The following is a 15,859-nucleotide window of genomic DNA, read 5'->3' as shown; positions in this document are numbered from 1 at the left end:
GGAAAGAGACCTCCCTTCTCTGAGATGCTCTGCAAATGTATTAAATATTTATAATCCTAGACAGTAACTGGAATTGAACTGTTCTGAACTCCTGATTTGTTGAGCTGCTCTCAAAAACCAGCTGCTGTCAAAAACATCACAGCAGGGACACTTGCCCATGAAAGAAGGAGAGAAATTAGGAACAAATGAAGCCAGAGTGGAAAAACATGGGCAATTGGGAACACCCACAAAGAGGTGTACTTCCAGAGCTGGATTTTATAATACTACTTCTGAGAAAAGGCATCCTCCAGAGCAGCTATTTGATAACCGCAAACTTCAGTATCTCCTCTCAGCCTTGACAGTGACTCCCTTCTCACATAAATAAGGCAACAGTTGCAGGAACAAGGGACAAGAGGAAAAAGGTCTCATACAGGAGGACAGGGAAAAGATGCTGCAGTTCTCTGCACAGGACGTATCTAGTGGAGCTAGATGATTTTTTTCCCAACCCTTAAAAAAAAAAAAAGAACCCAAACGAAACAAAATAGCAGAACATACAGTGTCAGGACAGTTGATGAAAGGAGATAACTGGGGCACAGGAAAAGAAAAAACCTGGATCAAAAGTGGTCAAACCAAGTGCCTGAGACCAACCAACAGCTCTGGGCCCAGGCAGCTCCTCTAATTCTCTGGCTAGCAAGGTGTTCTCCAGCTCCCCAGGCTTCATATGCATGTGAGAAGCCAAACGGCAAGTCTTGGGCCTTGAGGGGTCCAAGCGGAATGCGAGCGCGTGTGCAGGCTTGGAAGAGGGAGGTAGCCACCGACAGTGGGGCAGGGTGGGCAGGGGCATCAAATGCTCTGATAGTGTTGTCTCAGTCTTGCCTGCAGAAATTCGTGGGTCAGGTTGTGCCGAGTGATTATCCCAACAATCTTAAAAGAGGAAGAAAGAGAGGAAAAAAGATACAAGTCAGTATCACAGATGTGTCACTAAGAGACGCACATGGTAGTTGTTCTTTCTAAGCCCCAAAAAGAGGGAATGAGCAAGCAGTTCCTGACTGATGCTGAGTTAGAGTGGGTTCAAGTTCAAATCTTGCCGAAACAACACCCCTCCCTCTGCCAGCAGTTGTCTACAGGCAAGACACTGCTTTAACTACACCCAAACAGACAGCTTAACTGCTGCTACGCTGTCTGGACACAGCAGTAGTTACCCCTGCCTAGGAGGGGAAATCCTGTTCATGTTCAACAGCATACAGATGTAATCAAATCCTTTGGGAAGTGAAAACTGTAATTGGAAATAACAGAGCTCTCTTATGACTTCAGTAGAGACATTTCAGATATCCTACATGACATGAGACTGCAGATAGCTCTTATCAGATACATTTTAGGAAGCTCTAAAGACCACAACAGAGAAATGGTAAAGACTAGCTAAGTGGTGACTGCACACTGGCCATCCCCAGTTGCCAGGTCACAAAAGGGACCTTCTCCCCAGACTGGGAAAAGTCAAGCCATGTGTTTCAGCTGATGAAACACCTCAAGTGATTTTACACACTGAAAGAGTTTAGAACTAGGCTGCTCTCTAGCACTGCAACAGCATCTTATACTAAACATGGAAGGAGTCAACATCTCTTGTACTCAACCAACAGGATCTGCGAAGTAGCTATTGGCAACTCCGATGCAGAAAAGGCACTGCTGTCTCAATACGGACAGACCAGTTCAGGCTCAAAGGAAACCGTTTCACCCTGTTTATAGGAAGCTGCTGACACCTGCTGACCATTCCTGAGCATTGTACATGGCAAAGAGGCAAGTGAATCAAGAACCACCCATTACGACTCCTTTGTTCTGCTACTCCCATGAGTAGGAACACAATGCAAGTTCCCTTCCAGCAGAAAAATCTCCTGCCCCAATGTGCAGTAAATTCTGCTTCTGGCCTTGAATAAAGCTGACAAAGAGGAAGCCAAATGAGTGGCCTCTGATGAGCCCAAGGCCTCTCAGTACGTACAAGACAGTAAGAGCTTCCACATGCCACCAGCCTGAGACTGCATGTGGAAAGCAGGAAGCACCCATGGACGCAAAAGATGGTAACAGAGACAAAGTAATTAACAATGCTTCAGGGCCTTAAGAAGATCACATTCTGATCTCTTTAAAGCATTTCTGTTTGATGTTAAAAGAGATCTTAATTCTCCCAAAGGTGGAAGACACTGCAAAACCACAGTGGCTTCCTTGCTTTCCCAAGAGAAAACAGAGATCAGGACTTACCTCTCCAACTGCGTTCACAACCGGTAGATGTCTGAGTCCCATCGTCCTAAACAGGTTGAAGACTTGTGACACATGAGTATTTGGAGAGACAGCAAAGGGTGATGGGTTCATGTATGGGGTGACATCCTAAGAGAGAAAACCAATTATGTTATTTACAAAAGGCATTTTCACTATCCTACAAGTCTTCCAATGCACTGATCTCTGGGCAGGGTATCAGACAGGGGGCATCTTCTATTTCTCCACAAATACGAAATCATTTCAGGAACCTGAATTTTTCATAGTTTGCTTGAACACTGTAACCCATGATCTTAAGAGCCCAACGCTGCAGAAAGCCTCCGAGCAGGATAAATGCAGGCCCATGAGAATAAGAATGAATCTTAAAAAAACACTTTGGCCTCCACAGCAACCTTCCTGGCACAAAGAACGACAGGCCTGCCACTGTCTGAGCTGCCAGCACACGGAGTTACACACAGCAGCAGTTTGCCTCACTCAGGCAGGAGTATAAACTAGAAGGAAGTTAAAACTAGATGGGCAACATCTTATTCTGAAAGTAAAGCACCTGTGTGTGATGTTTCCTCACAGCAAGTATGAGGATTGACTTGCAGACAAAGCTGACCGAATGCATGAGAAGTACAGGATGTTGGTTGCCGCACTCAAGGGTGGATTTAAATGTGCTCTCAGCCTTTTTTAAAGGCTTGGGACAGTCCTAAACATCTTTTAGAAAACACTGTCACACTGCAGTGCATCTCTTACCACTATCATGCGAGGGTTCAGCAATGTGAGGTCCAAGTCATGGATATCTGGATAACGGGGATAATCCTCTGACATCTCTGCATGGGACAGACGAGGCTGACTTGCACTCTGCATTTAAAACAAAGCCCACTGAGCTGATGTGCCACCATCCCACATAGTACATGGGCTGCAAGCAGCACAGCAAATGATGCCTCTGAGTTGCTCACCCAGATCCTCCCATGCCCACACATACATCTGCAGAGATACTCAGAGCAGCTCATCTCAGAATGCAGCAGTGCAAACCCAAACCTATGCAGGCATTTAGCTACACTCGAGACTGGAGGGCAGCAACACGTCAGCCTCGCAAGATGGACCTCAAATGTAAATGCTCATGCTGATTTCAGTGATACAGCTGACACTTCTGGTAAGACCTTGGCACACAGGAGTTAAGAACGTGCAGTGTACACTGCCAGTTGCTCTATTTGTATTTGATCTGTCCTCCATTCTCCAGCTAAGACAGGATTGCACCTTTATGCCACAAATGGGCCTGTTGGTTTATTTTTTAAACAGTTACTGTCCTCTTTTCCTGGGGATGTTTCAACAGAAATTCAAGTCTCTCTATTCTAGAGCTGCCAGGAGAATTCCCATTATGTGTCTGCAGCTTTTAACACACAGACGCATTCCTTAAAGTGTAAAAAGAGGTAAATTCTTCTTTGCAGCCCATAAATATTTTTCCCAGCCTTCTCAGCTGGGAGCATAGGGATGTCTCTGCTACAATTCCTGATGAGGAAGACTCACCGACTGGCTCTCGGAGTAACAAACCCCCCTGACAAGGAGTGTGACCAGCTGTGAGCGCAAGATCAAGCCATGGAAGGTCAAAGGTCTGAAGCGTTCCTCCATGGTCCACTCCTCACTGGGAGACTGGTCAGGGTACAGGTTGGGGTAGGGAGTGTACCTGTGGCAGATTTAACACTGCGTGTTCCAAGATGCATGAACTTAAGGAGAGACACATTCCCCCACCTCCAAAACAACAGCTACTTCAGCTCTTTGCAACCTTCTCCTGACCATTTCTGGGACTCTTGCTAGTGACAAGCAAGTCTTTTCTCCACCAAACAAAATAGCAGAGAGGGATCAAGAGCCATTGTCATCCGCAGAGTATGACAACAGCAGCAGAATAGTCTCACAACTCTCAATTTCAAACCACTTGCTAAAGCAATTTCCAGTGCCAAATTATTCAGATTCTAATAAAAGCTGAAGCATCTGGCAAAATGTCAGGGTCAGGACCCCACTCATAAGAGTCACAATCACTAGGTGATTAATTGATTCACTGAACTGGGCTTCTACTTGGAAGTAATTGCAACACAAGCCTGGTGGCTCAGCCCAGTTACAAGAAAGGTGGTATCGATATTACAGCACCAGGTCAATAACTCCTCTCTTGGGAGAAGTGAGCTTTGTAGAGCCTTCAGTTCTTTGCAGACAAGAGGCCATGGATTTCTATAGACAAGACATTTCCCCAGGAAATGTTTCTGGATAGGTGTTTGAAGGGAATTTAAGTTAACAGGTTAGACACCACCATCAACTCATTAGGACTCAGTCACAGGGGTGAGCCCCAGCACTGTCTGGTGAGACTCGACAAGTCCCTTCTCCTAAAACACAGAATCATAGAATAGTTTAGGTTGGACGCAACCTTCAGACTTCATCTAGTCCAACCCTAGTCCAGCCCTGCAATGAGCAGGGACATCTTCATCTAGATCAGCTTGCCCAGAACCACATCCAGCCTGGCCTCAAACGTCTCCAGGTATAGTGCATTCACCACCTCTCTAGGCAACCTGTGCGAGGATTTTGCCACCCTCACTATAAAGAATTTTTTCCTCAGGTCAAGTCTGAATGTCCCTGTTTCAGTTTAAAACCATCACCCCTCATTCCATCACAACAGGCCCTGCTAAAGAGTCCTTCCCCATGGATACTAGCACTGTTTCCTCTGACATACAGAATGACAGGGACTGTAAGAAGCATCACATCTCAACATATGGAAACGCCCTACTTCTATACGCCTGTGCCTACCAGGATCTCACCTTCTCTCTAGCATCTGCTGCAGCAGATCCTCCTTTTCTGGCGGCTCCTCCGTCGCTATGTGCTCATCACACATATTACGCAACTCACTCGAGGGGTAGGACTTCATAGACTGGCTGCGCTTCCGCTGCTCTCCGGCCCGGGTGAGGATGCTGGATTTCTGCATACAGCAAACAATTTGCAGATACAAAGCAGGTCAACAATTACCCAAGAGCGACTATGAACTATCTGATCATACCTTTATGTCACCAGATAGGGCGTTCCTTAGTGCTGCTGCAGTACTTGTAAGAACAGCCAATAGGACTGTACTCTCCTTGGACACAGAACCTGGAGTTTAGGAACTCAGGCACCCTTTTTCGCTAGGGCATGGGCATGCCACAAGCATGTTCATTATTCATTCTGACCTTAAACTTTAAGTTTCCCAATGGACTAAAAGATCCGTCCTGATATACCTTCTACAAAGGAGAGACGCATTTAGGCACCTACTGCTGATCTCAGTGGTGGATTCAGTACTTCAGTGCCAAATCCAAACTTTTTCCATGTCTATCCTAAACAGATTACTCTTAACTTTTGCCTCTAGGAATGCAGCTCACTTCAGCCTTTACCATGGCATGGATAATGGAATGAAACTGAGTCCTTGAAAATTTTGTATTGCAGTAGGTGCTTACCTCTGACCTGAATTCTGCACTGACAAAGGCCTAAATAACAAAAGAAAGGGCCTTCCACCTGCAAAACAAAGTTCTTTACCCTTTAACTCATCAAACAACTTCTTTTTACCTTGAATTTGATGTTGTTACTTATCAGTTGATTTCCCTTCATGAACTCCCTCTCGTTGCCCCGGTTCTCAGTCACTACAGGGAAGGCATGATGGACAGTTGTGCGCAGGATGCTGACAAGGGACTGGATCCTGGTGTGTGGATAGACATAGGTCAGGTTGGGTTCCATGATGTCACTGGCTCGTAGTCTGAGGGAACAGAAATTCAAGATTATTGTATGCATCATGTCAGTGACAGAAGGCTGGTGACGGACAAACAAACCCGTCCCAAAATGAGATCCTAAAGGATTCTGCTGCAGTATAGTTCTGCCAGTTCCTTGTACCTGTGTGCTCATCTTTACTGTGTTACTAACAGTGCTGGCAGAATTGATTTAATTTTACCAGTGCATCAATGACGCACTATAGGCAAGGAAATAGGTTCCAAATTGTGACACAGAAAAGTGTTTAAACGCTACTGAGTAAGAACCCTACCACAAACTGTAACCCACAGCCCTGTCAAGAGGAGCAGCCTTACTTATCCATTTCCACCTCTGTTTCCCACTCCAGCAGAGGCACTCCTCGCAAGTTCACATGGATGTCATAGATGCCTTTGTTGAAAAAGTCTCCTGTCCATTTGGCTACCTGCAGAACAAACACAAGGTCTACTGAGTTGTTGCTCCAAGGACAAGACTCCTTGACTTATCACAGCTCTTGAAGGACCAGAGATTTAGGGCTAGTATATGTTCAAGCAGCCTGCAAGAAGTCACAGCTAAGGCCCTGCACTCACCATGAGTGTGATCATTATGGGGAGCCCATAGGTGATCTCGTTGGTGGATTCAATTAGGATGACAGTCAGGCTGATTGTCATGCGGACCACTCCTCCCAGGAATGCTGCTGCCCCAATCAGTGCAAAGGTTCCTGAGTAGATGTGATCCAGGCCAATGTAGCTAGAGCAAAACACAGAGCCTGGAGATTAGAACACCCTGACTGAGAGCTTGGCGTGTGCCTGCAGCACATCTCTCTCACACACACACTCAATGCACCTTTTGAGGAGGTTGGCGACCAGGCGTCCGAAGGCAGCCCCACAAAGCAGTGATGGCACAAAAAGACCACTGGGCACAGATATCCCATATGTCCAACAGGAGAGTGAGAAATAGAGAAGGAAGAACAAGGACAGTGTGACTGGGCTGAAAGTACCTGCAATACAAGAAGAATCATGACTAAAGGGGCATGGGTCTGTCATACAAAGACAGCACTATTGCACCATCCACCCCTCAGCTCACAGCAGGTTCATCTCACAACAGCTGCTTCATCTCCCAATCCAAACACACATGAAGAAAATGAGTAAGTGAAAAAGAGAGGAAAAGCAAGCCTTTCTTCCCATGGAGGAGGCTTTCACCCGTGTACTAGCAGTCCCCCAGAGCCATGAAGGCCTGAAGATGCTCTTAGCCTTGTGGTTCTTACCAATCTTGTTTCAAGCAAGATGAAGCTCTGAAGCCTAAGCATGGGATGGGACACCACTTCTTAGCTACTCACCGTCCTGGTGGAAGAGCTGCAAGATAGCTGACTCCTGAGGGTTGAAGAAGAGTGTGGCCATGTCATTGTAGGTTTCATTCGGGCAGAAAAAAGTTTTAATGCTTGAATTCACATCCTCTGACATACCCTAATGCAGGACACAAAAAACATGAACAATTAGAATCCACTCTCTCCTATATGAGCCTTTCGGCAGAATGGAAGTAATCCTTCTGTACAGAGCTGTCAGCCCACACTGAGAAGTTCAGACTGAACATCAGTAACAGAGATGGGGCCTGCAGCATCAGTAGGATCACTGAATCGCAGCTTGAGCTGCTTTGCCGAAGTCTAAAAGCACAAAGAGTAGCTTTCATGATTACCCTAAGGTTCTGCAACTGTCCACGGGCTTTCATTGAAGTTCTGTTATGCACTGCATGCTGTCAAAAGCTCATTATGTACCTGTGCTTCTCTGGAGGGTGAACAAGATGATAGGGATGTATAATCTTCACATAAGATGCCTTACCTGCAGGCTCAGAGTGTCATTGCCACTATGACCAGTGGAAGACATCTGACGGCATTCCCCCAGAACCATGGAGGCTACAAAGACCACAACTGTGGTAGTCAATGACACCAGCAGGCTCTCCAAGACTCTGCAAGTACACAACAGAAACCATACATTGAAGCCACACTCAGCCCTGTAACCAGGTCCCAGCCCTGCATATGACTTTGTTAAAGCTGCAAGAAGCAGCAGTCAGCTCAGCTGAACTTCAGAAGCAGGGGACTCTGCAAGTCAAGCTGAATCATGACTTGGTTGCCAGGGATATTGTTAGCTCCCCTTTTTAATTCCCTGCTCCAAAAAGGAGCTATTTTTGCCCAGAGAACACATAGCAGTCACGTATTAAAAAGCCACAGGGAAGGGTTCAGTGATGAGGCTGTTCACATGGAACCTTACAGGGTAAAAGGCTAGACAGGATTGGACAGGTTGATGCATCATTTCATAATAACTTTTCTAACTGCTGACATACACTTCTTTTTTTTCTTTAAACCTGGGCTTCTTATTCAAGAATTGTCTAGAGCAAAACCAGATATTTTCCAGAATAACATGGCAACTCCCTCTAAATAGCACAGGTATTAGCTCAGTTGTGGACTTAAACAGTTAATGGCATCAGCTATTCCCTCCACATCTGCCTGGTCAAGACAAAAAAATATTGCATGGAGAAAAAGCTCTGTCTTGTTCAGCTATAGCCTTTACTATAAAGACCAACCTTCACAGCCCTTGTAAGGGGGGTTGCAGGTCTCTCTGTACCACCAGAGTAATTATAAAAATGTACAGGGACCGTACACATCTGGTTTCTGATGTTCACTTTGATGTTTTGAAGTTCTATGGAGTTTTGTGACTTCAAAAAGAATAGATCTGGAATTTCCTCCAATCCCACTCACTGGGTCTTCTAGATTCTGAACACAGAGCAGAGACTCCTGCAACAACTCAAGAGAGCACAAATACCTGACCAGCTTTGGCTTGGGATGCACGTTCCGCATGCGGTACTTAGCAAGTCTCTTGTTCAGGCAGTTGAAGGTGGCTCCGAGAAGGCCTCCTACAATCCCCATCAGAATGAAGAATCCCAAGTCCACAGCTGTCCAGAGGTGGCATTTCTTGTCGGACTCGGAGCACTATGTGCAGAAAAGCATTAAAAAAGCATTACAGTATTGGTTGCTATTTCCCACCAACACCTCTGTCTCCACAACAGGAGACTTCAGCAGCTATGACCAAAGGGGAACAATTCTGTCTTAGGTTATCAATCTATTGCAGCTAAATATCAACTGTCCTTCAATGAAATAGAAGCATGTATGAAAAAGACCAAAACAAACCAAAAAACCCAAGTAACAGAAAGAAACCCTGAACTGCCAAAAGTCTGGAGGGGTATGGGAAATAACAGCACTAAATCTTACCTTAAACTCCCCAAAGTTCAGCAGCCCAGGGAGCTGGAAAGACCCCCAACTTCCAAACTGAATCCCAGAGCGGAAAAAATTCAGGGTGAAGGTGGCAGCCATAGAACAGAAAAGCTGAGGTAGTATAAAAAAAGAAAAGAAGTAAAGATTCCCAGAATTAAGACTGGCACAGTCAGCTCCTCCTTGAGACTTATGCCTGGGGCATATGTCTCTCTTATGCCTCTCAGGCATAAGTAATCCACTGAGGTTTAACACCCATTCCCTGCTGCAAAAGACAGCAGGGCTAGAATGGACTACTATAACCATCTGATTTGGTTTCCTGGCACAAGTTAGGAATTTCACCTAGTAATTCTATAGCAAAAGCTCTTTTTGGTCAAATATGTTAACCTGCAGTTGCTAATCAGTTACAAGGCTCTAACACAGCATGTGTGGAGCTGGAATTGAGCTCTTCACTGGCGCTGAGAGAGTTGCTATCTTGGCAAATCTCCTGGCTTCTTTTACCGCTGCTAAGAGCGGACTAACTGAATCCCTGCAACAGGATGTTTAGTATAAGAAATGCCAAAAGCATCCTGAAATCCAATACATTTTTTAATATACTGTCAAATTCATAAAAGTAGGCACTACAGGCAGAGAAATCTGCAACCTGAAGGCATGGGGCATTGCTGCAATACAGCTCCCCAGTGCAGAGAAAAGCAGAAAGAAACCCAGTACCTGCCTGCTCTGTCTGCTCCCAAAGGATGGAACTGCCAAGAGACAGGCACAACAGCCCTTTCTCCCAGGTACACTAAATGTGCTGCCCACAGAGCTGTCCCATAGTTTCAGATAGTATCAGACTCATCTCTACTCTTGATTGGAGTAATTCTGGAACACTGATAGAGCAGGCAATCTCTCTGCTGCCAGGAGAGCTCAGGAGGAGACAGGATAATCTGAACACTCTCACAGACAAGACCTCCCAAAGGTCCAGCTCAAGGAAGAAACACACAGAAAGAGCCAGAGTCATTACTCACCACTTTCCATGTAAGTCCCTGGTTCCAGAAAGAGGAACCTTCTTCCAAGCTGAAAAGAGTGCCCCCAATTGGTGCTCCAAAGGCAGCTGCAACCCCTGCAGCAGCTCCAGCAGATACAAAATCCCTCTTATCCCTGAAATGAAGACGAAAACAGTCTCAGTTTAGCAAAGTAGAGCTCTAGAAGCGCTTAGGTTCTGCAAAGTAAGAGACCATTCCCATTTATGGATATATCCCAGGGATACAGGAGTGACAGCTGGGAGAAGTGCTGGCCACGGCAATAAGACTTATTCAGTAAGTCACTGCAGCATCATGCCCTTTCTCTAGAGCACCACCACAGAACAAAACTCTGACGCTACACAGCTGCCCCATATATAAGGAACCATCCCAAACTGTGACACTCCGGTATCACTTGAAAGAATTACAGAGAGGGAAGGGCAAGATTTTGTTCAGTCAGGTGAATGAGCCCTCTCTGTAGTATTTCTTGGCCATAAGGGGCGGGTAACTGAGCTTGTTCCTGACAATGAGGCCATTTAACCATTCAGGTTAATGGCTTTAAGTGGGTAGAGAGATTTGCTGTGTAGTAAAGAACATCAGTGAACATGGAAGACAGAACAGAGCAGCATGGAAGAGTCAAGTCCTGTGTTGTCTTGCTGCAGAATGAAACTGCAGGACAGTAGAGAGACTGAAAATACTACTGACTGATTCATCCCAGCTCATCACCCTTCTCCCAAGGGAGTCTGCTCACTCATCCTCCTCTCCCCTCCTCCACATCCTGGGTACAGTACCTGTCACTGCGGAAATAGGGAAAGTTAAATTGGATCTTCCTCAAAGAAATGCTCTGGAACTACAAAGAAAGAAAAGATTTAGAATCATAGAGGATGGAAACTTAATCCTTACAGTACTCTTACACAGCCAGTGACCTGGGCCAGCACTAACCTGTGGCAAACCTGCACCCACAACAGCACCACTGTGAATCATTGGACCCTCCTTCCCGACAAAAAGACCTGGAAAAACAGGACTACTGAGGCAATGCACTCCCCCCTGGCCCTGCTGCCGCCCTCCCTTGCTGACTGCCAGGAGACACCAGCTCACCACCCCCATGCCATGGCACAGGCCCCTGTGCTTCTCAATCTCCCCTCAAGCTGCAGGAAGATGCTGACTCCTGGACCCTCAGCCCCCAGATGTTTGTGAAGCCTTGCACAGACTTTATGCTCTAAGTGGGTGGAATCATTCCAAGAAGCTGGTACAAGGACTCTGAACTCTCCAAGTTATTCTGCCCTGCTGCCCAGAACATAGTCTCCTTCAGGCTGCTCCAGTCCATGTGTTCTGGAGAATTTCCATGTCTCCCTCTTGGACTGAACCACAAAGTGTCATTTCTGATTAGCCCACCCAGAAAAGTACCCGTTCCCCGATAATTCTATTTTCTACTCTATATATACATTCAGGGCTCATGACTCTGCTCCAGCCCATCAAAATCATTTAACTGCAAAGGTGGGAGAAGCCTTTTGTGCCCTATGTACAGCAGGGACATTTTTTTCCCCCCTTCAGTGATTCCCTACCCCAAAAAGATCAATACACCACAGCCCTTCTCACCTCCTGCCACACTGAAGAGCACTCCCATAGCTTTGCACACCACTGTCCGGAGACGCACAACCCCTGGAACTTTTACCCCATTGAGGTAGCACTTGATTTCAGGAATTCCTGATCCAGCTGCTACAGGCTGTAGAAAAGAAACAGAGATGTTGTGCTGCATTGATTTCATAGCTGACCAACAATGTGTCATCGGAGAGCACAGCAAGGGACCAAGAGACCCTGCTTAGCTACATCAATCAGCACTGAGAAGCTAGTTTGGTGTTTTGGGGCAGACAGTACTTCCAGAAGAAGAATACTTCATACCCAGGACCTGTGTGAGAGGAAAAGGAGGCCGTGTAAGGAGCAGCAGTGGACCCAAGACTTACTTGGATCAGGACCAGAAGGCTGGCAAGAAAAACAAAGGTCAGGTTGAACCCCAGCAGCTCCAGCAAGGACAATGCAAGACAGCCCTTCTCAGTGCATTCTTCCACCGCTGCAGGGATGGTCAAGGAAAAGAACAATGTTCCCCCCAGCAACACACAATCATTCAGTACTGTCTGAGGGTCCAACTGGCACCAGGAACCAAACCTGCTCACCTAGCCAGGGCCTCTCATACAAGGAAGCCAGGCTTCATTTCAAGAGCACATCTAAGCTACAAGGAAGGGAAACCACTCAATTTTTTCAGGGATTAGCCACTGCCTGTTTACATAATACTGGAAACATTTCGTGGTTTCAAGAGCTGAATTACAGACCCAAGTTTAAAACTTGATTAATCAACAACATGACTGATGGCAAAAGCCTGAGAGTCAGCTTTTCTGAGCAGAACAGCAACAGAAAGGAAAAGGTCACTTGAGCCTAGCAGGAACCCACACACCGGGTAAAAGATACAGCTTTGTACCACCTGGAACTTGAGCTGGGTAAAGAGTCGTACAAAGAAATCCACAAAGAGGCCCACCTATGGAAAAGAAGACACATTTGTCGTCAGAAATTACTACATATAAGTAGCAAACACCACCCTCTAGTAAGTCCTACCAGAAGCAGGCACACATAGGAGGACAAAGAATGAAGAAGGCAAAAGAAGCATTGTTGAGAGTAAAGTAACTTTGGAAGCTCAGATTTGCTGCCTCCCTCATTCTCACCAGGACAGATCCATCCTAGAGTTATTCCTAAAGGAATGTGTTTCAGAGTGCTAATCTGGCAGCATTTTTAACACCCGCAACACATTTCACGGTACAGAAGAAAGCTGGTGTTTAACTGAGGCATACAGTCAGCAGTGCTAACACTCTAAAAAGCACATACAGTGACACTAGTGCTGATAAACACACAAACCATACAGTCCAGCTGTAAATTAGCATCTTTTTATGAGGTGCTCACTTTGGACAGGTTTTCTTGTATGCAGAATTAAAGGATTTGCCAGAATACTTTACAAAGAAAGCACAGCAAGTTCTAAACCAAACAAAACAAAGCTTACTGAAAAATAATCTAGCAACAATGTGCTATAATTCCCAAAAGACAACTCCAGCTACTAAGCCGTCCACTTCATGAGAGGTTGTTTTCTCCTCTTGACTCTTGTCTTGAGACATTGGCTTCTAAATTATTCCTGCTTAGTCTCCTGAATTTTCCTCATTCCCCAGACAGCATGATCCTTACCAGCCCTGTGCAGACTCCAATAGCAAAAACAATCACCCACTTCACTGCTTCATATCTCTGGGCTTTCTGTTTAGGAAAATAAAAAAAAATGAGCAAAGTCAAAGCAATATAGAAATGGGGATCAGCAAAAGGCATTTTGGAGCTCCACAGCTTAATTCCAGCTAGAGTGACAAATCAGCAGAAGATGGTGACAACAGAAAATTGAAAATAGGGAACTAAAAGTACTGAACATCTTGCTCACTTTAAACTTGAGGATCAGAACAGATGCTGGGAGCTATCATCTCCATACGTATTTTTATTCTTTTCATAAAGAAACCAAGAGAGCACATAGAATTTCTTTCATAAAGCAGAAAAAAGTCACAAAACTTCTTTAATTGGAATGTATTTAGAATCACGGAATGGTTTGGGCTGGAAGGGACCTTAAAGCTCATCCAGTTCCAACCCCCTGTCATGGGCAGGGACACCTTCCACTAGAGCAGGTTGCTCCAAGCCCCGTCCAACCTGGCCTCACACACTGTCAGAGATCGGGCAGCCACAACTTCTCTAGGCAATTTCCACAGTTTTAGCTCTCAAGCTAATGAAAGAGAAAGAACAAGGTCCTACCTTGTTGTCCATGGTCTCCAAAACTTCCAAGTATGGGTCATTGATACAGCGATCATAATCCAAGCTCTGAAAGAATGCCAAAAGGTCAATTTAAGAGGATCAGCTACAACAGATTGTGCAAAAAACTATGGATAGATGATGTTGTTAGAGATTACAGAAGTCATTACTACCCGCACAGGCAGTTTTGCAGACAACAGTAGGAGAAAAAACTTCTGGAAACAATGTCAATTAAATATTTCCAGCAGAACCAGACCCTGAGAACCACAAAGTGAAAGAACAGACCAATTTCACTGCCCCAGCTGAGAGAGATAGGGAGCCAAACGGGAACATGACTGATTAGAACAACTTTAAACTAAAGAAATCACATTGTACAGATTTAGACTTTACTTACTTAAGTGCCTCAAATCTGATAGTGCAGGGGATAAACATTACATCTTTATATTTAACCTCTCACTACAACACAAACATCAGATAGGGATTTCTCTTCAGGTAGACACCATCAATTTTTAAGCTTAGCACAGCAGGGAGTTGAAAGCAATATAGAGTTGCGCAGTCATATTCATGAAGTACCACTAGCTTCTATCTCCATCAACTTCACCTTTTCAAGTCAAGCAGGAACAGGCTGAGGTGGTGACACCCATGTAGACAGCAACTGCTCTAAATAGCTACGGGCCACCATACAGACATGCAAAAAGCAAAAATCTCCTGCAAGAAGCAGGATCCAACAGATGAAAAGATCTGCTGTGAGCCAGCACCACAACAGAGACAGCGTAAGGCAACAGTGACCAAGCAGCAACAGATGCTTCATACAGTCATGAGGAAACAAGACCAACAGAGCCAGTAAATCCCACATTTAAAAAGTGGAACAATGCAGCAGACTCTGAAAATTAATTTTCTCGACAAAAGGCTGATTTGAGCCATGGACATTCAAACTCCACCCACAGAGCTTTGACCCAGAAACATGTGAGGAACAGTTCTTCGCAAACACAGCAACTCTTGGCATTTCTGCTGACGCCAATGTAATCTAACTAGTGATGCCCTTTGAGTACCCGCCTCACTACAAACTCGAACAGACCAAAACCTGTCTGCAGTTCTTTTCACATTCTTTTCACCAGCTGTTACCAGTTAAATTCCCACCTCATAGTCTTTGCGTGGAAGGATCTCATCCTCCTCTTCACGAGTTTCTCCTAGGATTGTCTGCAAAACAAACATGGGAAAGGAAAATCATCAGGGAAACAAATGCATGTGCAGGCACTCATGAACATTGGTAGCAAACCCAGAATTAAGGAAGACCTATGCCACTGTGGCTTATAAAGCCAGAGTATGGACCACCAGACCACCACCTACTCTGGGGTAGCTGTATAGGATCTTACCTTAAAGCTTGCCCCTCAGCAAGAATACGCCACATCTATATGGGAGCTCCCCACAGCAGAATAAAGCAGAGTACTAAACCCCCGTGCCAGCTTCCCTTAACAGCAGTGGATTACAGGGAAGCACAGGACCAGCAACTTGCATTCAGACAGCATCCTCCTGTGCTGGGCAGCTGGAGAGAGCCCCGCCAGAACCACCTCCCTCTTGGGGATGCAAAGGGCTGACACCAGGGCCTGCCACAGCAAACGCTGACTGTGGTACTGGGACAGCGCGGGCTGAGGCCCTGGCAGGAGCGGCCGAGGTACCGGGCACCACAAGAGGCAAAAGAGCGGGAAGGGGCTGAGAGGCCGGGCTGAGCCTCGGCCGAGGTACCAGGCCACGAGGCACTGAGGCGCTGGGCCGAGCG

At 45.8% G+C, this 15,859-nt stretch overlaps 1 protein-coding gene across 1 annotated transcript; it reads right to left on the bottom strand.

Moving 5' to 3' along the window:
- Positions 1-822: 822 nt before the first annotated feature.
- Positions 823-15,279, bottom strand: CLCN6 (chloride channel, voltage-sensitive 6; the record flags this gene model as incomplete). Its single annotated transcript, XM_010019223.1, has 22 exons — positions 823-903; positions 2,230-2,355; positions 2,983-3,090; positions 3,760-3,916; positions 5,037-5,194; positions 5,812-5,998; positions 6,324-6,430; positions 6,576-6,735; positions 6,832-6,985; positions 7,325-7,451; positions 7,824-7,950; positions 8,805-8,971; positions 9,251-9,364; positions 10,258-10,390; positions 11,043-11,101; positions 11,194-11,261; positions 11,851-11,977; positions 12,216-12,322; positions 12,718-12,784; positions 13,480-13,545; positions 14,083-14,148; positions 15,220-15,279. Coding segments are annotated over 22 exons (2,526 nt in total), but the record flags the coding sequence as incomplete, so codon positions are not given.
- Positions 15,280-15,859: the final 580 nt, after the last annotated feature.

This window comes from Nestor notabilis, unplaced genomic scaffold (genome assembly GCF_000696875.1).
Source record: "Nestor notabilis isolate BGI_N333 unplaced genomic scaffold, ASM69687v1 scaffold27227, whole genome shotgun sequence".
In the NCBI taxonomy this organism is placed as follows: Eukaryota; Metazoa; Chordata; class Aves; order Psittaciformes; family Psittacidae; genus Nestor; species Nestor notabilis.
This window is presented reverse-complemented; position numbering and strand designations above follow the sequence as displayed.